This window comes from Mobula birostris, chromosome 11, assembly GCF_030028105.1.
Source record: "Mobula birostris isolate sMobBir1 chromosome 11, sMobBir1.hap1, whole genome shotgun sequence".
Taxonomy (NCBI): Eukaryota; Metazoa; Chordata; class Chondrichthyes; order Myliobatiformes; family Myliobatidae; genus Mobula; species Mobula birostris.
In genome coordinates this window covers 33,887,266-33,913,678 of record NC_092380.1, presented here as the reverse complement: position 1 = coordinate 33,913,678, position 26,413 = coordinate 33,887,266, and the positions used below count along the sequence as shown (strand labels likewise).

Below are 26,413 nucleotides of genomic sequence, written 5' to 3'. Positions count from 1 at the left end.
GCTGGGAAATGAACCTGGGTCGCTAGTGCTGTAAAGAGTTACACTAACCGTTATGCAACTGTGCCACCTCAAATTAAGTTTATATTTTTCACAGGAAATATCTCCTGCCAAACATGGTGTAAACAGCAGTATTTAGACTAAATGGTTACAACTATTTAGAAATGGTTATTTTTCAATTGACTCAATTTAAAAAAGAGAAATGTTAACAATTCTTGATGAAAGGTCTCGGCCTGAAACATTGACTGTTTATTCATCTCTTTGATGCTGCCTGACCCACTGAGTTCCTCCAGCATTTTGTGTGTGTTACTCTGAATTTCCAACAACTACAGAATCTTTTGTGTCAATGTGAATAATTATCAAATTGAAAATGCTTTAGTTATTTCAATCTGCTTCTGTTAAACTTCCATTAGTAGCAAAACAATGAAAAGAAGCAAACAGGAGTTATACTTTACCCTAAAAATATTTCTACAATATTGTTACTAATTCATTAATTAGTGATAATCTGCTCAAAATTACCATAATAATCACCCGCGGCCACTCCGGTGATGAATATCTGTTATCTGTCAAGTAGGGTGCTGTGCACAATTCTGATTTGATGGAGGCAGACATGACAGCACGGAGGAACATCTGGTGAAATTTCTGAAATGCCCATTTCGCTGCCACTGCTACTGTGTAATCCGAAATCTCCAGAGGGGAAGGCCCTGAATCTTCGGCTTTGCTTGTTGCTCGGCAGGTGGGGTGGGGTCAAAGCACTCGGCAGAGGATGGTTCTTGGTGCTCGGTGTCGGAGGCTCAAAGTTTTTGGACGGACTCAGAGTTGGCTGTGGTCAGGTGCTTCCAGGATGCTGCATCAGCAAGTTTGCATCGCTGGAGGCTCATGGCAGGGAGCGTTTCTCCCTTCTACCGTCTGTGTGAGATGTTGGGGCTATCGGGACTTTGAAACTTTTTTTTACCGTGCCCATGGTCTGCTCGTTATCAAGTTACGGTAATGCTTAGAACTGTTGTAACTATATGTTATAATTATGTGTTTTTTGTCAGTTTTAGTCTTGGTCTGTCCTGTGTTTCTGTGATATCATACTGGAGGAACATTGTATCATTTCTTAATGCGTGCATTTCTAAATGCAAATAAACGAGGACTGAGTGTCCTCATAATCTAATCTAATCTAATACGCGAGAGAATTTTCTGGAAGATTATTACCAATTTGGGCACATGCTCACAAAAAAGTTTGCCACTCCTGGTTTAGTTCCTCTGCAGAGGCATAGACAAGCTCCTAATCTAACAGTTCTTCAACACAACAGCTTTGTTTCCAGAGGTTTTTGCTCTAATATCCCATCCAAAGATTAGCACCATCAACAGTGCAATATTCCCTCAGTATGTACCAGAGTACTGATATGTACTCAAAAACTTCTATAGCATTCTGACAGGCTGCATCACTGTCTGGTATGGGGGGAGGGAGCTGCTGCACCAGATCGAAAGAAGCCGCAGAGGTTTGTAAATCTAGTCAGCTCATTCTTGGGTACTAGCCTACAAAGTACCCAGGACATCTTCAAGGAGCAGTGTCTCAGGAAGGCAGCATCCATTATTAAGGACCTCCCATCCCCACACACAGGACATGCCCTTTTCTCACTGTTACCATCAGGGAGGAGGTACAGAAGCCTGAAGGCACACACTTAGTGATTCAGCTTCTTCCCCTCTGCCATCCAATTCCTAAGTGGACATTGAATCCTTGAACACTACCTCACTTTTTTAATATATATTAATTGTTTTTTTTGCACGATTTTGATATATCCAATATATACTGTAATTGATTGTTTGATTGATTGATTGATTTTTCTTCCATATGATGTATTGCATCGAACTGCTCCTGCTAAGTCAACAAATTTCATGTCACATGCCAGTGAAAATAAACCTGATTCTGATGTAAAAGAAAATCTGAAAAATCTACAGATATGGGAAATCTGAAAATAAAACAAGAAAAACCTGTATGCATTCAGCAGGTCAAGCAGTATCTGTGGAGGGAAAAATCAAGTTTTACTTTAATTACATAGACTTCTTTTGATTTAGATTCTAGAGGGCCCTAGACACACAATATTGACTATTTCTCCTTTCGCAGATGCTGCCTGGCCTGCTGAGTGTTTCCTGTATTTTATGTTAATCTCAGGTACAATGTTGAACTCCCAAGAGGCTTATCATTCGTAAGTTATGGGCATGCTAGGTTGGTGCCGGAAGCATGGTGATACTTGCGGGCTGCCCTTAGCACACTCTCAATGCAAACGACACAATGCACTGTATGCTTTGATGTACATGTGATGCTAATCTTTAAAAGGAAATGAAGCGGCAACCTGATGTTTTAAAAGTAGAGCTCCAAGCACATGAGAGTATGGGTTGCTCACTCAACATTCACAAGGGAAAGATCCTGCATTAGATGACGCACCCTCTTGCCTTCACCATCGTTTTGGGGAATTTTAACCAGGGCAGTCTGAAAAAAATTCACTAAACAATTACCGTCAACAGTTCACTTGCAATACCAGAGGAAACAACACACTGGACCATTGTTACACCAAGAATGCCTACCGTGCTATTCCATGCCCTCACTTCGGGAAGTCTGATCACCTGGCTGTACTTCTACTCCCTGAGGATAGGCAAGGACTGAAGACTGCATCACAAGTAGTGAGGACCAAGGAGGTATGGACAAGGGAAGCACAGGAGCGCCTACGGGACTGCTTTGAATCGGTGGACTGGACTGTAGTCAGGAATCCATCTTCTAATCTGGATGAGTATGTGCAGTTGTTACCAACTTCATCAAAATCTGTGTGGATGAGGGTGTGCCTGCAAAGATTTGCTGTACATTCCTAAACCAAAACCCGTGGATGAACTAGGAGACACATTGTCTGCTGAAGGCTAGATCTGTGGCATTCAAGTCTGGCGACCCAGGTCTGTACCAGAAAACCAGGTATGACTTGCAGAGGGCTATTTCAAGGGTGGAGACAATTTTGAACGAGGTTGGAGGCAACATAGGATGCATGACAACTCTAGCAGGGTTTGCAAGACATCACTTCCTACAAAGCAAAACCCAGTAGCATGAATGGCAGTGATGCTTCACTACCAGATGAACTCAACACCTTCTATGCCCGCTTTGAAAGGGAGAATGTAACTGCAGCTGTGAAAATCCCTGCTGCACCTGATGACCCTGTGATCTCTGTCTCCGAGGCTGATGTTAGGCTGTCTTTAAAAAGGGTGAAGCCTCATAAGGCTGAAGGTCCCAACGGAGTACCTGGTAAGGTTCTGAAAACCTGTGCCAACCAACTGGCAGGAGTATTCAAGTTCATTTTCACCCTCTCACTGGTAGGGGCAGAAGTTCCCATTTGCTTCAAAAAGGGAACAATTATACCAGTGCCTTAGAAGAATAATGTGAGCTGCCTTAATGAGTATTGCCCGGTAGCACTCACATCTACAGTGATGAAATGCTTTGAGAGGTTGGTCATGACTAGACTGAACTCCTGCCTCAGCAAGGACCTGGACCCACTGCAATTTGCCTATCACCACAATAGGTCAATTGCAGATGCAATTTCAATGGCTCTCCACATGGCTTTAGACCACCTGGACAACACAATGTCAGGATGCTGTTCATCGACTATAGCTCAGCTTTTAACACCATCATTCCCACAATCCTGATTGAAGTTACAGAAACTGGGCCTCTGTACCTCCCTCTGCAATTGCATCCTAACTGGAAGACCACAATCTGTGCAGACTGGTGATAATATCTCCTCCTCTCTGACGATCAACACTGGTGCACCTCAGGGCTATGTGTTTAGCCCACTGCTGTACTCTCTCTATACCCATGACTGTGTGGCTAGGCATAGATCAAATGCCATCTATAAATTTACTGATGATACAACCATTGTTGGTAGAATCTCAGGTGGTGACGAGAGGGCACACACGAGCAAGATATGCCAACTAGTGGAGTGATGTCACAGCAGCAACCTTGTAGTCAATGTCAGTAAGATGAAAGAGCTGATTGTGGACTTCAGGAAGGGTAAGACAAAGGAACACATACCAATCCTCAGAGGGATCATAAGTTTCAAGTTCCTGGGGGTCAAGATCTCTGGGAACCTAACCTGGTCCCAACATATCGGTGCAGCTATAAAGGAGGCAAGACAGCAACTATACTTCATTAGGAGTTTGAAGAGATTTGGTATGTCAACAAAAGCACTCAAAAACTTCTATAGATGTACCGTGCAGAGCATTCTGACAGGCTGCATCACCGTCTAGTATGGGGGGGGGGGCTACTACACAGGACCAAAAGAAAGCTGCAGAGGGTTGTAAATTTAGTCAGCTCCATCTTGGGTACTAGCCTACAAAGTACCCAGGACATCTCCAAGGAGCGGTGTCTCAGAAATGCAGCGTCCATTATTAAGGACCTCCAGCAGCCTTTTCTCATTGTTACCATCAGGAAGGTGACACAGAAACATGAAGGCACACACTCAGTGATTCAGGAACAGCTTCTTCTCCTCTGCCATCCAATTTCTAAATGAACATTGAACCCGTAAACACTACTTGACTTATTAAATATATATTATTTCTGTTTTGCACGATTTTAATCTATTCAATATACATATACTGTAATTGCTGTACTTATTTTTACTTTCTCTCTTCTGTATTATGTATTACATTGAACTGCTGCTGCTGAGTTAACAAATTTCACGACACATGCAATGATAATAAACCTGATTCTGATTCTATTGGCCTCTGAAATAACATTTCACAGTGAGAGAATGGAAAAGCGTGGGCCAATTCCCAGCCCTTGGGAGCCACTGGGTTGGCATTGATGTTGAAATTCACCATTACCTTCAAAGCACAGGCGCAGGTAAATGGTGTATGGTGGAGAACATGCTGGTTGCATCACCGCCTGATACGAGGGGTACAAGCATCATAAGAGGCTGCAGATGGCTGCCGACTCAGCCAGCTCCATCACCGAAGGCCATCTTCAAGAAGCTGTACCTCAGGAAGGCGGCATCCATCACTAAGTATCCTCACCACTGGGGGTATGCCCCCTTCTCATTACCTACTTCCAGGAGGAGATATAGGAGCCTGAAGACCCACACTGCACATTTTAGGAACAATTTCTTCCTCTACCATCAGATTTCTGAATACATGAATATTGCCTTGTATTTATTTTTTGCACTCTATTTATTTAATGATTTAAAGTACTTTTACGTCGCTATACTCTACTGCTACGGCAAAACAACAAATCTCATGCCATATAAGACAGTGTGATTCTGATTCTTAAAACTAAAAAATCTCATTCCAAACACAGGAGATTCTGTAGATGCTGGAACTCACGAGGAGCAACCACAAAACGCTCGAGGAAGTCAGACAGAATCTACGGAGAAGAATGAACAGTCGACGTTTTAGACTGAGATCCTTCAATAAGGCTCATCTCCGACACTGCTGCCTATGTCTCAAGATTTCTAGCACCTGCAGAATATATTATGTTTATGATTTATTACCTATGCCGGGTTTTATTCTACTAGGCCTCGAGCAGGATTCGAACCCACAACTTTCAGGGCTCGGCACCCGAACCGTTGCGCCTCCCTCGGAGAAGGCGGCTGCTAGTGATGTCATGACGCACCAAACGCAAGGCGCGTTCTGGTGGCTATAAATAACGCGCCCAGTGACGTCACACGGTAGTGTTTACTTCCGGTGAGCGAGGAAAACTCCGTTTGAATGACAGATTTGGGGCTCCGACGGGATTCTCCTTCAGTGCTGCCGCACGAAGAGTCACAACTCTGGCGCTTCTGCAACCTACCTGCAGAAAGAGCTGCATTAAATTAACGTCTTCTATCTGAAAAAGACGTTTATTTCTGCATAAATTACGTTGGAGGCCGCGAAGAGTGCAGAGCTTATGGATTGGTTAATGGGGTAAGCATGGGTAGTCTCGCCAAATACAGTTGTATTCTTCAATTTTTTGTGAGGAAAAACTGTTTTGCACGCAGTCCTGTATAACGGGATTTTTGCTTGACGGGTACGCATGCTCAGTGGGCGCGGGGCATTAAGGGAGCTGTAGTTTTCGATGTCCTCAGTGGATGAGAGTTGGCGCCGGGTGGACTGCAAGTACCGGGGTGCACTGCGCCGGCCATAGGCGGCGACCTTATGCCCGTGCATGCGTGCTGGCAGGCTGCACATGGGCAAGGGGTTGGGTTTCCCACGGGCAGATGGTCGTTGCTAAATGGTCGCCAACTCTCCCAGCTCCTGGGGAGAGCAGGGCTCCAGCCCACCTAAGGAATTGGGATGGACGGCAACCAGACTCTAGGACAATATGAACCAGGGCATCTTGGGGTTAAACCAAATGCCATCCAGTAGGATGGTAACTTTGGTGGTTAACTTCACATTGGGCATCTTATGGGCACGGCTCAGGTTTCATATGCCCATTGTGAAGGTCTTGGAAGGTATGCTTGCGTTTTCCCTACCTTCATAGCTGGCTGCTTGTTTTGTTTCCCCTTGCCCATCCCAATATGCCCATTAGCAGTCCGCATCCTCATTAAAGGCACCTTCACCCCGTTGACGTGAGTCTGTGTCAACCATTTTCATATTTTGCCAACAGTTGTCTGGCTGTTAGAATTGGTCAAATGTACTGAGATACAGTTTTACAAATCATTAGATTATTTCAACACATAAATATATTGAGGTGGTACAAGAGTGAAATATAAGTGTTACAGTTACAAAGAGAACAGTGAAGGTTCAAAGTAAATTCATTATCAAAGTGCATACATGTTACCATATTACGTTGAGATTCATTTTCTTCCAGACATTTACGGGAAAAAGAAATACAATAGAATTTACAAAAAATAAATACATAAAGCTTGACAAATGCCAATGTTTAAAGTGCAGAAAAATGGACAGGGTGGAAATAGAAATAATACTAAAAATGTGAGTTGTATAGAAACCTTGAAAATGAGTCTGTAGATCGTAGAATCAGTTCAGAATTGAGGTGAAATTAATTATTTATCAAACACTTTCATACAAATGATGTAATTCAAAGGGGTTAAGATAATAAATGAAAAATAAAATAAACATTAAAATAAAAGACAAAAAGATGTACACACAAAACGCTGGAGGAGCTCAGCAGGTCAGGCAGCATCTATGGAAATGAACAAACATGAACGAGACCCTCTTCAGGACTCAAAAGGAAGGTGGAAGACGCCAGAATAAAAAGGTGGAGGGAGGGGAAGAAGGATAGCTAGAAGGTGAAGCCAGGTGGGTGCAAAAGATAAAGGGCTGGAGAGGAAGGAATCTGATGAGGGAGGAGAATGAACTCTAGAATAAAGGGAAAGTGGAGGGGCACCAGGAGGAGGTGGTTGGCAGGTGAGAAAAGGAGAGGCCAGAGTGGGGAATTGAAGAAGAAGGGAGGGGAAGGGAATTTCTTTTTTATTGGAAGGAGAAATTTCATGCCGTCAGGTTGAAGGCTACCCAGACGGAATATAAGGTATTGCTCCACCACCCTGAGGGTGGCCTCGTGATGACACGAGGAGGCCGTGGACTGACATGTTGGAAAGGGAATGGGAATCGGAACTAAAACGTTTGGCCACAGGCAAGTTCCACTTTTGGTGAATGGAGTGGACGTCCTTGACAAAGCAGTTCCCCCCAGTTTACATCGGGCTTCACCAATGTAGAGGAGGCTGTATCCGGAGCACTGGACACAGTAGACAATCCCAGGTGAAGTGTTGCCTCACTGGAAGGACTGTTTGGGGCCCTGAATGGAGGTGAATGGGCAGATGTAGCACTTCAGCCATTTGCAGGGCTAAGTGTCAGCAGGGAGATTAGTGAGGACCAATGAAAGGACAAGGGAATCATGGAGGGAGCACAATAAGATCTTGGCCAGCACAATAAGAGCACAATAAGCAAGCTTAAATAAATAGGTTTTGAGCTGGCATTAAAAAGTGCCAACTGAGTCTGCATCCCTTGTACGGTGGAGTTAGGTACTGAATTCTCCAGCTTAGGCACCTTGTTTAAAAAAAACTGACCTACCAATTATCTTTTGAGGGCGATTGTTTAAAGTTAGGAGACCGGCAGAAGAAGACCTGAGAGCTCAAGCAGAGTTAAAAAACAAAACTGATTCTGTGATGTATTCTGGTCCCAGACCATTAAGAGTTTTAAAAATATGTAAGAGAACTTTAAAATCATTTCTGAAGGATAGAGGAGGCCAATGCAGAGTAGCTAGTACAGGAGTGATATGTTCCTTCGTCCTGGTTTTGGTTAAAAGTCTAGCAGTGGTGTTCTGAATGAGTTGAAATAAGTGAATAGATTTCTTTGGAAAGCCAGTAGAAAGTCCAATATTGTAATCTAGTCTATTGAATATAAAAGCATGAATTAGTTTTTCAGCATTATTACGATACAGAAACAAACATTCCTTTTCAATATTTCTTAAGTGATATAATGCTGCTCTAATCACTTTCTTTATTTGGGATTTAAAATTCAACTCTGAATCAAGGATAACACACAGGCTAGTTACTTCTGATTTTACAAGGGGGGCCAAGTTTATCTCTTTTGGCTTCAGAGGATCTGTCCTGGGTCCAGCACGTAAGTGCAGTTACGAAGAGAGCACACCAGCATCTCTACTTCCCTAGAAGTTTGCGAAGGTTCAGTATGTCATCTAAAATTTTGACAAACTTCTATAGATGTGTGGTGGAGAGTATATTGACTGGCTGCATCACAGTCTGGTATGGAAACACCAATGTCCTTGAATGTGAAAACCCAACAAAAAGTAGTAGATATGGCCCTGTCCATCATGGGTAATTCCTTGCCACAATCGAGCACATCTATGAGCGATGTTGCAAGAAAACAGCATCTATCATCAGGGACCCTCACCATCCAGCTCATGCTCTCTTCTCGCTGCTGCCATCAGGAAGGAGGTACAGGAGCCTCAAGATTCACACCACCAGGTTCAGGAACGTTTATGACCCCTCAACCATCAAGATTTTGAACCAAAGGGGATAAATTCACTTGCCCCATCACTGAACTGTTCCTACAACCTATGGACTCACTTTCTAGGACTGCTTTTTAATTTAAAAATTTTTTTTTTTTTACTTTCATTTGTATTTGTACAGTTTGTCTTTTGTCACTTGTCCATCCTGTTGAGGGTGATCTTTCATTGATTCTATTATGTTTCTTGTATTTTTTGTGAATACTCAAAGTAAATTTATTATCAAAGTACATATATGTCCCCGTACACAGGCCTGAGATTCATTTTCTTGTGGGTGTTCACAGTAAATACAAGAAACAAAATAGTCAGTGAAAGACTGTACCCAATAAGATGGACAAACAGCCAGTGTGCCAAAAAAAACACAATAAACTGTGCCCATACAAATAAAGAGAAGAAATGGTAATGATAAATAATGAAGCAATAAATATCCAGAACATGAGATGAAGAGTCATGATGGGGTGAGTGAAGTTCAGGAGCCTGATGGTTGAGGGGTAATAATTGTTCTTGAGGTTTCTGTCTTTTTTTCCTAATGGCAGCAACGAGAAGTGAGCAGAGTTGTGCACAGTGACATATATGTACTTTGATAGAAAATTTGCTTTGAACTTTAAACTTAGACAAGACTGAGAAGGGCAGTCCTTATATAACAGGACATGGAAGAATAGGTTGCAGGGAAGTTGGGTGGGGAGTGATGCTTGGTGCATGGATTGGTTTCTAATGTCCTGAGAAAATATGAAAATAATAAGCCAGTTAGCTTGCGAACTATATTTGTTGTGTTATTCTTTTAAGGTAAGGTTACTTTTCTATCTTGCTTTCCTGTATGAATCCCATATCCTTTATTGTTCTTAATGATTTAAAATATGTTGCTTTCTCAGACTTGATTATACTCAGGAATTGTGCTGTCTCAGACTTCCTGGATAGACAATTGCAAGAATTCACTATATTCTGGGAAAAATTACTGCTCATATCTGTCCTGAAAGACCAGTCCTTATTTAGAGAATGTGGTCCTGTGTACTCTGGCCAAGGAAAGTGTCAACTCCAACTCCAAATCTGCACTTTTGTTTGTTAATTTTGTTTGGTGCACTGATGTCATCTCTCATTTTATCTACACAATATAATTTTTATTATCTGTTTAATCTTTTTGAATATTCCAAGCCCTCTACAGGAATTCATCTGGGAAAACTGTACTACAGTCCCTCTATAACAAATATCTTTCCTTTGTTAGGGGGGCAGACTTGTACTCATCATTTCTAGGTGTCTTTTCACTATGGTTCTTTATAATTGGAGTAAGACTCCTCTTTCAGTAAAGGTCCACTTAATATTTTCCTTCCTAATGGCTTGGCATATTTACATATTAACTTCTGTGATACACCCAAGTCCTTCTGAACACCAACACTCTCACCATCTAAAAATAAACACCATGTTTCAATATTCTATTTCATTGTGGGTACAGGAAAAAACTAGAATTGAGCCAAGATGAATTAATCCATTGTGTTATTGACTGACCAGCAAGCTTTAGGGTTCATATGCTGAATCCTGTTTCAATACCTCATGCAACACACATCAAAGTTGCTGATGAACGGAGCAGGCCAGGCAGCATCTCTAGGAAGAGGTACAGTCGACGTTTCGGGCCGAGACCCTTCGTCAGGACTAACTGAAGGAAGAGCTAGTAAGAGATTTGAAAGTGAGAGGGGGAGAGGAGATCCAAAATGATAGGAGAAGACAGGAGGGGGAGGGATGGAGCCAAGAGCTGGACAGGTGATTGGCAAAAGGGATATGAGAGGATCATGGGACAGGAAGCCCAGGGAGGAGGGAAAGGGGGAGCGGGGGGAAAAAAACCCAGAGGATGGGCAAGGGGTATAGTCAGGGGGACAGAGGGAGAAAAAGGAGAGTGAGAGAAAGAATGTGTGTATAAAAATAAATACCGGATGGGGTATGGGGGGGGGGGGAGGTGGGGCATTAGCAGAAGTTAGAGAAGTCAATGTTCATGCCATCAGGTTGGAGGCTACCCAGACGGAATATAAGGTGTTGTTCCTCCAACCTGAGTGTGGCTTCATCTTTACAGTAGAGGAGGCCGTGGATAGACATATCAGAATGGGAATGGGACGTGGAATTAAAATGTGTGACCACTGGGAGATCCTGTTTTCTCTGGCGGACAGAGCGTAGGTGTTCAGCAAAACGATCTCCCAGCCTGCGTTGGGTCTCGCCAATATATAGAAGGCCACATCGGGAGCACTGGATGCAGTATATCAATACCTCATGCTGTTATAGTTGGTTAATAACATGTTCTTGTGTCCATATTCTAATTGTTTTCATGCTGCTTGCATTGACTAGTTTTAGTTTATCCAACTTTCAGTAATTTATCTCTCCCCCCCCCACCCACCACCCCATTTCTCTCTGTTTTCCATTCCATATTCCTGCTCCCCTCTTACCCCTTTTTGTCCCTTCACCTCCTGGTACCCCTCCTCCTTCCCTTTCCCCCTTCATCCACTCTCTTCTCCCATTACCCATTACCACCTATCACCTCTCAGGTTCTCACTTCTCCCCCCCGCTTCCCCCTCACTTGGTCCCCTGCCAACTTGTGTTCCTTTGCGCTCCCCCCCCCCCCAGCCCCCAACCACCTTGATCTGGTTTCTTCCTGCTTTCTTTCCTGTCTGGGTGAAGTGTCTCAGCCTGAAATGTCGACTCTGTTCCTCTCCGCTGATGCTGCCTGACCTGCTGAGTTCCTGCAGCATTTTGTGTGCGTTGCATTCACCAGGATTTGATATATTTCATGCCACAGTTGGATGTTCCAAACACTAAGATAAATAGTGACTTGAATTGTGATTACTCCACAATGAATCAAAGGAGAGCATGTATCTCATGACCGATTTGATAGAAAGTTTGGAAAGTGGCAGTCAATATGTGCACGTACCTTGTATTGATAAGCACTATACTGTACCTTGATAAATAAAGAACGTGATACTGGGCTGAAATCCCTATTTGTCTTTGAATTAGTGCCAGAGGTATCTTCTATCCACCTCTGAGGGTAGTCAATGGCTCAGTGCATTATGCCTCAATCCTATATTGGATTGCAAATTTGTAATCATCTGTCTGTGGAGTGGAGCTCAGACCTTAGTTCAGTATGAAGGAAAAACACTTTACTGGATACAAAGGATTCATTCAAAAGCAAAATTCTGCAAACTATTATTGGCTTATTTATTTCCACATGGACTGAGATGCAGTGAAAAACGGTCTTGCATACAGATTACACAGATCAATTAATTACAGTAGTGCATTGAAGTAAAACAGTAAGTGTTACATTTACAGAGAAAGTGCCGTGAAGGTACACCAGAAAGTAAGGAAGTAAATTATGAGATCGAGTCCATCTCATCAAAGTAGGGAACCATTCAGTGGTCTTCTAATAGTGGCATAGGAGTTGTTCTTGAGCCTAGTGGTATGTGCTTTCATCCTTCTGTATCTTCTACCTGAAGGGAGAGGAGAGGAGAAAGAATGTCCAGGTGAGGTCTTTGATTACGTTGCATGCTTTACTTTACTTTATTCTCTCCAAGCACTAGAGTGTACAATCATCACAGCGATACTTGATTCTGCGCTTCGCGCTCCCTGGAGTACAAATCGATAGTAAATATAATAAAAGTTTAAATTATAAATCATAAATAGAAAATAGAAAAGGGAAAGTAAGGTAGTGCAGGAAGCAGGAAGTGTTGACAGAGTGCATGGAGGGGAGGCTGGTTTCCAGGATATGCTGAGCTATGTCCATATCTCTGCAGTTTCTTGCAGGCACAGGCAAAGCAGTTACCTTACCAAGCCATGATGCATTCAGATAGGATGCTTTCTGTGGTGCATTGATTAAAAATTTGGTGAGGGTCAAAGGGGGCATGCCAAATTTCTTTAGCCCCCGAGGAAGTAGGGGCACTGGTGAGCTTTCTTGCTGGAAATGTTAAGCAGAACACTTCATTTGATGAACTATCTAAAGTTTTAACTGTTTTCTCAGCAGACACTACTTCAGCGGCTGCATATTTTCCAGCATTTTAGTTTTTATTGTATCAGAATCAGGTTTATATCACTGGTATATATCTTGAAATGTGTTGTTTTATGGCAGCAATACATTGTAATACATAATCAACAATCTAAAATTTGCAATTAGATATATATCTTCCCTACAGTGAATTCAGGTTAATTGAGACGTATTGAGACCAAGTACATCTTAGCCCAATTAAGCAGCTGCCACATTTAGCTGAAGTTTCATGGAAATAGTTAAAACTGTATTTTAAAAAAAGACAAACTACCATTAACTGAGTACCAAATGATGTATTTAAGTGAAATACAGAACAAATTGGAGCACTGCCAAAACTAATACAATACTACAAAACTCTGTATTAGTTCCTGATAATTATTGGAGGAATTAATCCAGTGTACTCTGCCTGTTCTTTTGATTGACTGTAATTGAATAAAATCAGGGCAGGTAAGGGACTGCTTTCAAACAATGCTTTCAATGGTTGTATCCTCCAAATCTTCATTTTCATTGTAATATCCAAGATGATTGTCAATATCTTCAAATTCTTCATAGCCCTAACTTGCTGAAGTAGTGAAATAATTTCTAGCATCTCCTAGCCTGAATGCTTGAAACTGCAGTGAACAAAATAGTTCTGAATTGTCTTGATGTTTATTACTCAGCAGTTATCAGTGACAAAAATCACTGGTTTTTGAACACAAACACATGCAAGCTTTTTAAAAACTGTTCATGGTGTAATGTCGAATGGCCACACAATGTGCATGTGACTAACGCTATTTAAAAACTGCTTGGCAACAGTCTTCCGTCCCAATTAAGCAGCAAAGTACCCCAAATAAACAAAGGGAATCCCAGCTATTGTCTTGATTAGTTTTTGTTCTTTAAAAGTTGTCCGACATAAGCAGCTTCTCCGATTAACCGATGGCCCAATTAACTGGAATTCACTGTTTATGTAAAATTAAATCAGAGGTTGACCCTACCAACTGTTGGCCTCAAGTTGTTAAATCAACCAGCTTTTGGTATTGTCAATGGCGGTGTAATCTTGTCAAGAGGTCAGTTTTCCAGGAACTAGTGGAATTACAGAATTGGTTTTGTTCCATCCCCACTCCCACCCATATAATTTTCTTAATATTAAGTTTCTACATTTGTACTTTATTTTCCACCCCCATTGTTAAGAGAAAGATAAAGCCCAACAATTGAATAAGGCTAAGACAAATATGAAGATAAAGTTAATCAATTTTGCAGGATTATCAAAAGGCCAGCCCAGTTATTGAGTCTGCATATGGAAATGAAATGCAGTAAGAGGTAAAGAGTTGTCCCTACACTGATTTTAAAAGTCGCTGTCTCAGGAACATTAGCAGGGAAGTTGGAAGAAAGGGTTGTTTCTGTACCTGTAATACTAGTGGTGGTTGTCTGTCTTATCCGATGACAGGAAACCTGTGTGGCCCAGCTTTTAAAGTTGAAAAGCTGTTGCACTGGTCAGTTCCACTCTTTCTACCTTGGAGGTCCGAGCCCAGTGCCTTGTCGCAAATTGAGGTCTTACTTGTTAGCAGTGGATGGCCAAGACTACTTCTGCGCCTTGTCGTGCCCTTTGCTCTCTATGGAGCATTGCAGAACCGCCTTCCCAACCATTGGACCTCACTGATGATCTTTTCCACACAGTCTGGCGGAGCTGACTTCATATGGTAGGACAGGCATATCCCTCTCTCACAGGGATATGAGGTCCACTGGCTAACCTCTCCTGGTTTAGCCCATCTGTTGAAACGTTGTACCAGGGTGTGGCGGCTGTCACATGCAAACAGTTACTTGGAGACACGGATGAGAACTGAGTGTCCGGTGGGGACCAAAGGTGAGGGAACTGCCCTAGAATGGACATGACGAGCCTCTTCACCAGAGGTGCTACCCCTCCCTGGACACCCCATGCACTCTAAGCATAAAAGATAATGCTTATGTTGGGGAATAGTGCACATTCTTCTTTAAATAAATGTATTTATTTAAAGAAATAACTCTTAATGTCTAAACATAGTAACATAGAAAACCTACAGCACAATGCAGGCCCTTCAGCCCACAATGCTGTGCTGAAATTAGCTCAGCATAGTCCTCTATTTTCCTAAGCTCCATGGACTAATACTAATAGACTGCTAAAACTCAGTCTGTTGGATTCACAGAGATGGGTTCGTGCCACCATCCCATAAGGCAGCTCACTTCAAAATGTTTTCGTTGCTTGGCTGCAATTGCAAACACCACTGTTTATTAAATGATACTATGTTATGAGCAAGTCCAAGGAAAACCAAATCCATCCATTTAACTGGGGGAAATCAACTTGCAGTTGGGTCATATTTCACTGGTCCAGATTAGAGTCATTGCGGCAAGGAAGTCAGCAGCTAAAGTAGGTCAGGCCTGAAATGTCACAGATTCAGCAGGCTGTATGCTCCATGCGAGAGCAAGATTAATTTCAGAATGCAGTCAGGGAAACTAAGTCTCCTCAGCTTGCCTGAAGTAGTGGCTTCAGTATCTGAATACATTTATTAAAGGAGAACGTGCACTATTTCCCAACATAGGCAAGGTCTTTTATTGGTTAATATGCCATCTTGTTTTTCTGTGTAATGTTATCTTCACTTTGAACATCATTTAATGCTTAGGAAGATGTGAACTTGCCTCTAGACATCTGAACCTGCTCTGTGCTCTAATTCTGACATTTCACAAGTTGTTTCGAATCACGAAGGGCTTGCGTGACTGCAGCCCCTTGGTGGTTTTGCATATTTCCTAGCTCCTGCTTCATGTCCACATAACTGAGCACTTTACAGGCTCTTACTAACCCTTTATAGCCTTCCTCGGAAGTTCAAATTCAATTGTCTTCCAAATGCAATCAGAATCAGGTTTAATATCTCTGGCATATGCTGTGAAATTTGTTGTTTTGCAGCAGTACATTGCAATGCATAAAAAAATATGAACTACAATAAGAAATATATTTGCGTCCATTCAGAAATTTGATAGCGGAGGGGAAGAAGTTTTACTTAAACTGTTGAGTGTGTGCCTTCAGGCTCCTGTATGTCCTCCTTGAAGGTAGAAAAGACTGAGACAAAGGAGCAGAATTAGGCCACTTGGTCTATTGAGTCTGCTCTGCCTTTCCATCATGGCTGAATTACTATCCCGCTTAACCCCATTTTCCTGTAACCTTTGGTGCTCTGACTAACCAAGAATCTATCCACCCCCACTTTAAGTATACTCAATGAATTGGCCTCCACAGCTGTCCATGGCAATGAATTCCACAGATTCACCACGGTCTGCTAAAGGAATTCCTTCCCCTCTCTGTTACAAATGGACTTCCCTGTATTCACTATAGGAAACATCTTTTCCCCATCCCCTCTGTCTAGGTCTTTCAATATTCGATAGATTTCAATGAGGTCCACCCCTCCACCCCCCATTCTTCTAAACTCCAGCAAGGTATCACAGAGCCAACAAACACTACTCATATGTAAACCCTTTCATTCTCGGAATCATCCTCATGAACATCCTCTGTACCCTCTACAGTGCCGGCACATCTTTTTTTAGATTAAGGGGCCCACAACCGCTCATAATACTCTGAGTGCAATGTGACCTATGCCTTAGAAAGTCTCAGCATCACATCATTGTTTTTATATTCTAGTCCACTCAAAATGAATGTTAATATTGCATTTGTATTCCTTACCACTGACTCAACTTGCAAGGTAACCTTTAGGGAATCCTGCATAAAGATTCCTTAGTCCCTTTACACCTCTGATTATTGAATATTTTAGAAGATAATCCACGTTTTTATTCTTTTTACTGACTGTACACTACTTCCCAACACTATGTTCCATCTGTCGCTTCTTTGCCTTCCTGCTTCCTCAATAGTGCTTGCCCCTCCACCTATCTTTATATCGTCTGCAAACTTGGCCAGCCAACCTGAAAAGGCCCCCTATCAGTCGGCAGATCTTCTATCCATGCTAGTATCTTTCCTATAATACTATGAGCTCTGAATCTTGTTAAGCAGCCTCATGTGCTGTACCTTGACAAAAGCCTTCTGAAAATCCAAGTAAACAATATCTGCTGATTCTTGTTTGTCTATCCTGTATGTTATTTCCTCAAAGGATTCCAATAGATTTGTCAGGCAAGATTTCCCCGTAAAGAAACCATGCTGACTGTGGCCTATTGTATCATGTGCTTCCAAGTATCCCAAAATCTCATCCTTAATAATGGACTCCAACATCTTTCCAACCACTGAGGTCAGACTAACTGGCCTATAATTTCCTTCTGCCTCTGTCCCTTCTTGAAGAGTGGAGTGACATTTGCAAATTTCTAGCTCTCTGAAACATAGAAAATAGCTGCAGGAGTAGGCCACTCGGCCCTTCGAGTCTGCACCGCCATTCAGTATGCTCATGGATGATCATCCAACTCAGAACCCTGTACCAGCCTTCCCTCCATACCCCCTGATCCCTTTAGCCACAATGGCCATATCTAACTCCCTCTTAAATATAGCCAATGAACTGGCCTCAACTGTTTCCTGTGGCAGAGAATTCCACAGATTCACCACTCTCTGTGTGAAGAAGTTTTTCCTAAGCTCGGTCCTAAAAGGCTTCCCCTTTATCCTCAAACTGTGACCCCTCGTTCTGGACTTCCCCAACATCGGGAACAATCTTCCTGCATCTAGCCTGTCCAATCCCTTTAGGATTTTATACGTTTCAATCAGATCCCCCCTCAATCTTCTAAATTCCAACGAGTATAAGCCTAGTTCATCCAGTCTTCAATCATATGAAAGTCCTGCCATCCCAGGAATCAATCTGGTGAACCTTCTTTGTACTCCCTCTATGGCAAGGATGTCTTTCCTCAGATTAGGGGACCAAAACTGCACACAACTCTCACCAAGGCCTTGTAAAACTGTGGTAGTACCTCCCTGCTCCTGTACTCGAATCCTCTTGCTATAAATGCCAGAATACTATTTGCCTTTTTCACCGCCTGCTGTACCTGCATGCCCACTTTCAATGACTGGTGTATAATGACACCCAGGTCTCGTTGCACCTCCCCTTTTCCTAATCGGCCACCATTCAGATAATAATTTGTTTTCCTGTTTTTGCCACCAAAGTGGATAACTTCACATTTATCCACATTAAATTGCATCTGCCAAGAATTTGCCCACTCATCTAACCTATCCAAGTCACCCTGTATCCTCTTAGCATCCTCCTCACAGCTAACACTACCGCCCAGCTTCGTGTCATCCGCAAACTTGGAGATGCTGCATTTAATTCTCTCATCCAAGTCATTAATATATATTGTAAACAACTGGGGTCCGAGCACTGAGCCTTGTGGTACCCCACTAGTCACTGCCTGCCATTCTGAAAAGGTCCTGTTTATTCCCACTCTTTGCTTCCTGTCTGCCAACCAATTCTCTATCCACATCAATACCTTACCCCCAATACCATGTGCTTTAAGTTTGCACACTAATCTCCTGTGTGGGACCTTGTCAAAAGCCTTTTGAAAATCCAAATATACCACATCCACTGGTTCTCCCCTATCCACTCTACTAGTTACATCCTCAAAAAGTTCTATGAGATTCGTCAGACATGATTTTCCTTTCACAAATCCATGCTGACTTTGTCCGATGATTTCACCGCTTTCCAAATGTGCTGTTATCACATCTTTGATAACTGACCCTATCAGTTTCCCCACCACCGATGTTAGGCTAACCGGTCTATAATTCCCTGGTTTCTCTCTCCCTCCTTTTTTAAAAAGTGGGGTTACATTAGCCACCCTCCAATCCTCAGGAACTGGTCCAGAATCTAAAGAGTTTTGAAAAATTATCACTAATGCATCCACTATTTCTTGGGCTACTTCCTTAAGCACTCTGGGATGCAGACCATCTGGCCCTTGGGATTTATCCGCCTTTAATCCCTTCAATTTACCTAACACCACTTCCCTACTAACATGTATTTCCCTCAGTTCCTCCATCTCACTGGACCCTCTGTCCCGTACAATTTCCGGAAGATTATTTATGTCCTCCTTAGTGAAGACAGAACCAAAGTAATTATTCAATTGGTCTGCCATGTCCTTGCTCCCCATAATCAATTCACCTGTTTCTGTCTGTAGGGGACCTACATTTGTCTTAACCAGTCTTTTTCTTTTCACATATCTATAAAAGCTTTTACAGTTAGTTTTTATGTTCACTGCCAGTTTTCTCTCATAATCTTTTTTCCCCTTCCTAATTAAGCCCTTTGTCCTCCTCTGCTGAATTCTGAATTTCTCCCAGTCCTCAGGTGAGCCACTTTTTCTGGCTAATTTGTATGCTCCTTCTTTGGAATTGATACTATCCCTAATTTCCCTTGTCAGCCACGGGTGCACTACCTTCCTTGATTTATTCTTTTGCCAAACTGGGATGAACAATTGTTGTAGTTCATCCATGCGATCTTTAAATGCTTGCCATTACATATCCACCGTCAACCCTTTAAGTGTCATTTGCCAGTCTATCTTAGCTAATTCACGTCTCATACCTTCGAAGTTACCCTTCTTTAAGTTCAGAACCTTTGTTTCTGAATTAACTATGTCACTCTCCATCTTAATGAAGAATTCCACCATATTATGGTCACTCTTACCCAAGGGGCCTCTCATGACAAGATTGCTAATTAACCCTTCCTCATTGCTGAATACCCAGTCTAGAATAGCCTGCTCTCTAGTTGGTTCCTCGACATGTTGGTTCAAAAAACCATCCCGCATACATTCCAAGAAATTCTCTTCCTCAGCACCCTTACCAATTTGGTTCACCCAGTCTACATGTAGATGGAAGTCACCCATTATAACTGCTGTTCCTTTATTGCACACATTTCTAATTTCCTGTTTAATACCATCCCCAACCTCACTACTACTGTTAGGTGGCCTGTACACAACTCCCACCAGCGTTTTCTATCCCTTAGTGTTATGCAGCTCTACCCATATCAATTCCACATCCTTCGTCACCCTGGAGCCATGTGGAACCATTTCAGAATCTATTGATTGGTGAAAGATCACCACTAGTGCCTCCACAATCTCTTCAGCCTCTTTCAGAACCTTGGGATGTAGTCCATCTGGTCCAGGTGACTTATCAACATTCAGACCTTTCAGCTTCCCAAGCACCTTCTCTTTAGTAATAGCAACTACACTTACTTCTGCCCCCTAACACACTCGAATTTCTAGCACACTACTAGTGTCTTCTACAGTGAAGACTGATGTAAAATACTTATTAAGCTCATCCAGCATTTCTTTGTCCCCCATTGCTATCTCTTCAATATCATTTTACAGTAGTCTGATATCTACTCTTGCCGCTCTTAATCTTGATAAATCTGAAAAACCTTTAATATTCTTTTTGATATTATTGGGTAGCTTACCTTCATATTTCATCTTTTCTCTCCTTATGGTTTTTAGTTGCCTTCTGTGTTTTTTTTTTGAAGCTTCCCAATCCTCTAACATCCCACCAATGTTTGCTCTATTATATGCCCTCTCTTTTGCTTTTGTGCTGTTTTGACTTTCCTTGTCAGCCATGGTTGCCTCATCCTCCCTTCTATCGTAACCCTATGTGCTGTGTGCTGCTGGTAATGTGTTTTGCACCCTGACCCTGGAGGAACACTGTTTCATTTGGTTATATTAACATAGAACATAGAATAGTACAGCATAGTACAGGCCCTTCGGCCCACAATGTTGTGCCAACCCTCAAACCCTGCCTCCCATATAAGCCCCCACCTTAAATTCATCCATATACCTGTCTAGTAGTCTCTTAAACTTCACTAGTGTATCTGCCTCCACCACTGACTCAGGCAGTGCATTCCACGCACCAACCACTCTCTGAGTAAAAAACCTTCCTCTAATATCCCCCTTGAACTTCCCACCCCTTACCTTAAAGCCATGTCCTCTTGTATTGAGCAGTGATGCCCTGGGGAAGAGGCACTGGCTATCCACTCGATCTATTCCTCTTATTATCTTGTACACCTCTATCATGTCTCCTCTCATCCTCCTTCTCTCCAAAGAGTAAAGCCCTAGCTCCCTTAATCTCTGATCATAATACATACTTTCTAAACCAGGCAGCATCCTGGTAAATCTCCGCTGTACCCTTTCCAATGCTTCCTATAGTGAGGTGACCAGAACTGGACACAGTACTCCCAAGTGTGGCCTAACCAGAGTTTTATAGAGCTGCATCATTACATCGCGACTCTTAAACTCTGTCCCTCGACTTATGAAAGCTAACACCCCATAAGCTTTCTTAACTACCCTATCCACCTGTGAGGCAACTTTCAGGGATCTGTGAACATGTACCCTGAGATCCCTCTGCTCCTCCACACTACCAAGTATCCTGCCATTTACTTTGTACTCTGCCTTGGAGTTTGTCCTTCCAAAATGTACCACCTCACACTTTTCCGGGTTGAACTCCATCTGCCACTTCTCAGCCCACTTCTGCATCCTATCAATGTCTCTCTGCAATCTTTGACAATCCTCTACACTATCTACAGCACCACCAACCTTTGTGTTGTCTGCAAACTTGCCAACCACCCTTCTACCCCCACATCCAGGTCGTTAATAAAAATCACGAAAAGTAGAGGTCCCAGAACAGATCCTTGTGGGACACCACTAGTCACAATCCTCCAATCTGAATGTACTCCCTCTACCACCACCCTCTGCCTTCTGCAGCAAGCCAATTCTGAATCCACCTGGCCAAACTTCCCTGGATCCCATGCCTTCTAACTTTTTGAATAAGCCTACGGTGTGGAACCTTGTTGAATGGCTTACTAAAATCCATATAGATCACATCCACTGCACTACCCTCATCTATATGCCTGGTCACCTCCTCAAAGAACTCTATCAGGCTTGTTAGACATGATCTGCCCTTCACAAAGCCATGCTGACTGTCCCTGACCAGACCATGATTCTCTAAATGCCCATAGATCCTATCTCTAAGAATCTTTTCCAACAGCTTTCCCACCACAGACGTAAGTTTCACTGGTGTACAATTACCCGGACTATCCCTACTACCTTTTTTGAATAAGGGGACAACATTCACCTCCCTCCAATCCTCCAGTACCATTCCCGTGGACAACAAGGACATAAAGATCCTAGCCAGAGGTTCAGCAATCTCTTCTCTCGCCTCGTGGAGCAGCCTGGGGAATATTCAGTCAGGCCCCAGGGACTTATCTGTCCTAATGCATTTTAACAACTCCAACACCTCCTCTCCCTTAATATCAACATGCTCCAGAACATCAACCTCACTCATATTGTCCTCACCATCATCAAGTTCCCTCTGATTGGTGAATACCGAAGAGAAGTATTCATTGAGGACCTCGCACACTTCCACAGCCTCCAGGCACATCTTCCCACCTTTATCTCTAATCGGTCCTACCTTCACTCCTGTCATCCTTTTTTTCTTCACATAATTGAAGAATGCCTTGGGGTTTTCCTTTACCCTACTCGCCAAGGCCTTCTCATGCCCCCTTCTTGCTCTTCTCAGCCCCTTCTTAAGCTCCTTTCTTGCTTCCCTATATTCCCCAATAGACCCATCTGATCCTTGCTTCCTAAACCTCATGTATGCTGCCTTCTTCCACCTGACTAGATTTTCCACCTCACTTGTCAACCATGGTTCCTTCACCTTACCATTCTTTATCTCCCTCACTGGGACAAATTTATCCCTAACATCCCGCAAGAGATCTCTAAACATGTCCATAGTACATTTCCCTGCAAAAACATCATCCCAATTCACACCCGCAAGTTCTAGCCTTATAGCCTCATAATTTGCCTTTCCCCAATTAAAAATTTTCCTGTATGGTTGAATGATAATTAAACTTGAGAAGGAATGGTGATAAATTTCCAGGTCAAGACAGTATGTAGTTTGGAGGGGAAACTGTGTTCTTGTGTATGTGCTGCCTGTATCTTTCTTGTTAGTAGAGGTCTTGGCTTGGGAGGTGCTGACTAATCTTCCCAAATGAAACTACGAATGACATTAGGCAGTATAGCATGAGACTTCTATATATGGAACTTCAGTAGCAGAGCACAATTGTTGTATTTGATGCAGAACTTTTGAGAAGTTAATACAGAGATAGTGTGATTTATCATTGGGCCTGTCTTGATCCTTTCTTGGGAGTACTTTCACTGGATGGCAGGTCATTCTATTTCTAAAGTGTTTGTACAATGAGATAAAAAGCTCTTGGTGGTACTAAGAAATTGATGGTCAATTAGTGTTTTTAGCTTGTGGTACCAGTTAGATACAGAGGTTCCCAACTTGGGGTTACACACCCCTTACTTAATGGTATTGGTCCATGACATGAAAAAAGGTTGGGAATTCCTGAGTTAGAAGTAGCTAGGCTGCAGGACTAAGGAAGCTGTTCACTTTCAGAAAAATATAGTGGGCAGGTCAGTCAGTTGCTCTATATTTGCTTCTGGTTAATAAGGGGTAGGCATTCTGCCCTCTTCCCCACCCACATGGTTATAAGTCAGCACACCATGGGAAGTATCAAATATAAAATTATTCTAGCAATTGTTTGTAGCTGCATGGGATCCCTGAGTAACTATTAATTTGCTTTGTGGGATGTTTCTAATTTCTCTATATTTAAACGAGATCCATAAGGAAGGAACTTGAGTGTATTCCATTAAATTGCCAATTGATACCAAGTTCCTCCAACAGATTTAGTGTTATATACAACCAAAGAGCAGGACGTTTACTAAAATTGGAACAACGCAGAGAAGTAAGCACAAGGATGAAATTCATGAAGGGTTCCATACAAGCAGCAAAAAGAATGACTTGTGTCTACTTCTCCCATTGCCCACCATTATTTGCTCATTCACATTTTAACATTCAATCACTAAGGATTTCAAACCAAAATGCAAAACTCATCAGTAACCAAATATAGGGTACCTCTGTGACAGTTTAAACCTCTGCTGAGTCAGAGGCAGACTGAGACCTGAGCATAAACTGAAAGTACTGAATTGTTAGAATGGGTGGCTTTTGGCTAATGTTAAACTGAGGACTCATCTATTTCCATAGCAGCAGTGAAAGTGTTTTTTCTGAGCATTGCAGTCTTCTGTTTGGCCTGTTTAGAAGTAAAATATAATACAGCATTAAACAAGGACAGGAATTGTTTTGATGTAATGGGGGAAAATGTGTCACTTATCAACATCATCAAAAATAGATTAAATTGTCATTTATCTCTATCGTGAATTGGCTGCCACATTTGACATTTATCATTTTGTATTTAGAGATACAGTGTGGAGTAGGCTCTTCTGGCCCTCTGAGCCGGGCCACCCAAGTAATCCCCCCAAAAACCCAATTTAACACAAACCTAATCACAGGATAATTCAGTTAACCTACCCGGTACATCTTTGGACTGTGGGAGGAAACTGGAGCTCCCAGAGGAAACCAACGTGCTTGTGGGAAGGAGCACAAAGGGTATCAGAATTTAACTCTGAACTACAAAACCCTGAGCTGTAATATTGTCCTGCTAACTGCTACACTACCATGCCACTCCATGTTTTGAGTTATTGTTTGATAAATAAACTTCTTGATAAATTTTTAAACTATAGATATCTGCTTACTCATAAGTCGGCTGGAGGCCAAAGAACACTGCCTGCCCAGGGGCAAGAGGGCTGTGTCCGTGGGTGGAGCTTGTTTTGCTGTTGTTTTGTCATTTGCTGTGTTCTGCTGAGCATGGTAGGCACACTATGTTGGCACCAGAATGCGGGCAGACCCCAACACATACTTGGGTGTGATGGTTGTTAACGTAAATGATGCATTGTCACTGTATGTTTCAATGTACATGTGATAAATAAATCTAAATCTGATCTGCCAGTTTAAATTCAATCTACAATGGACACTACAATAGCTCACCAGACTTTTTGACAGCACTTCCAAGTATGCAGCTGTAATCTAGAAAGATTAGGTTAGCAGATGCAAGGTTGCATCAATACCTGCAGATTCCCCTCCAGGTCACATACCCATCTTAACTTGGAAATGTTTGCTGTTCTGTCCTCATTATTTATTTTTTTAATTTTTTGAGGTACAGAACTGAATAGGTCCTTCCAGCACCTCTAACCATGCCACCCAACAATTCCATGATTTAATCCTAGCCTAATCACAGGCCATTTACAATGGCCAATTAATCTACCAACCAGTACATCTTTGGACTGTGGGACAAAACTGGAGCACCATGAGGAAACCCATGCTGTCACAGTGACAACGTAGAAATTCCTGACAGGCAGTGGTAGGAATTGAACCTGGGTCGCAGGTACTATACTGCTAACCACTACGCTACATACCGCCCATGAGTTTGTTACTCGGACTGTGTATATGGGTCAAAGAAGGCAGATCACCATTTGCATGGAACTTAGGGATGGATTGTGAATGTAAGTGGATGGAATGTGATGCTTATTTTATTCAGAAGAGTAAAATATAGTATTATATTTGTTGTTGCTAGCAGGTGCTTTAGAAAAATTATACCAATTAAAAACCTTTTCCCATAAACTACTGCATTATATCACAGTAAACTTCCACCATTTTGAAACAAGGTTAGGTGGTAAAGTTGGAAAATTATTTTTACATTGGGTGTTTCGCAGCCTCATGGTGACTAATGCGAGTTATAACAACAAATCTGAAATTATTTACCACCTTATCCAACAGAAATGTACCAAGGTGGTTCATAAGAACACTTTGAAAACAAGGTTTGACATTGAGTCACATCTGATGAAATTGTGGCAAAGAGAAGAGCTGACATGGGTAGAGAAGTTTAGGGGGTGAATTCTAGAGTTTACATATTGAGCAATTAAAATCAGCACCGTCGGTGGTGCGGTTTTAAAATTCAGGGTGCACAAGAGGTCAGTTTTGAAGGCACAGAGAAGGTTGGGAGAGGTTGTAGAAATATGGAGAAGTGAGATCATAGAGGGATTTGAAAGTCAAGACACCTTTTAAGAGCCAGTAACACTCAGTAGGGCTGGTAGGTAAACAACACATGTTATAAGTAGGGATACTTGAAGCAGAATTTTGGATGAGCCTTTTTTAAATAAAGCAGGCGGTTGACCAGTGTGATATCAGATATGCAATCTGTTAATTTAGTCAAGAAATGGACTGGAATGTTGTTGAATCAAGTTTGGTAGAGTGATGGCAGATGAAATTTAATTCAGGAATGTGTGAGGTAGGTAACTTTGGGAAGTCAGATTCTGAAGGGACATGTGAGGTAAATGTTTGGGACCTTGGGCATGTTGATGAACAGAGAAGATGGGAGGGTGTACAGGCTGGTTGGTGTTGTCATGGCAGCGGCCTTGCACTGAACGTTCGTGGGACCAAAGAACTGAATGTGGACTTGGGGGGGGTGGGGACGAGGTGTGTGGGAAGGTTAAGACAAGGGAAATGAACCAATCCTCATAGAGGGATCAGAAGAGGAGAGTGTGTAATTTAATTT

General features: G+C 42.3%; 1 protein-coding gene across 1 annotated transcript in view; it reads left to right on the top strand.

The window, feature by feature from the left end:
- Positions 1-5,698: 5,698 nt before the first annotated feature.
- LOC140205015 (MOB kinase activator 2-like) overlaps positions 5,699-26,413 on the top strand; it is a 76,089-nt gene continuing 55,374 nt past the window's right edge. Inside the window, exon 1 of the mRNA XM_072272075.1 lies at positions 5,699-5,922. Within this exon, the coding sequence (XP_072128176.1) occupies positions 5,906-5,922 (17 nt within the window). The 5' untranslated portion in view covers positions 5,699-5,905. The remainder of the gene's footprint in view (positions 5,923-26,413) is intronic.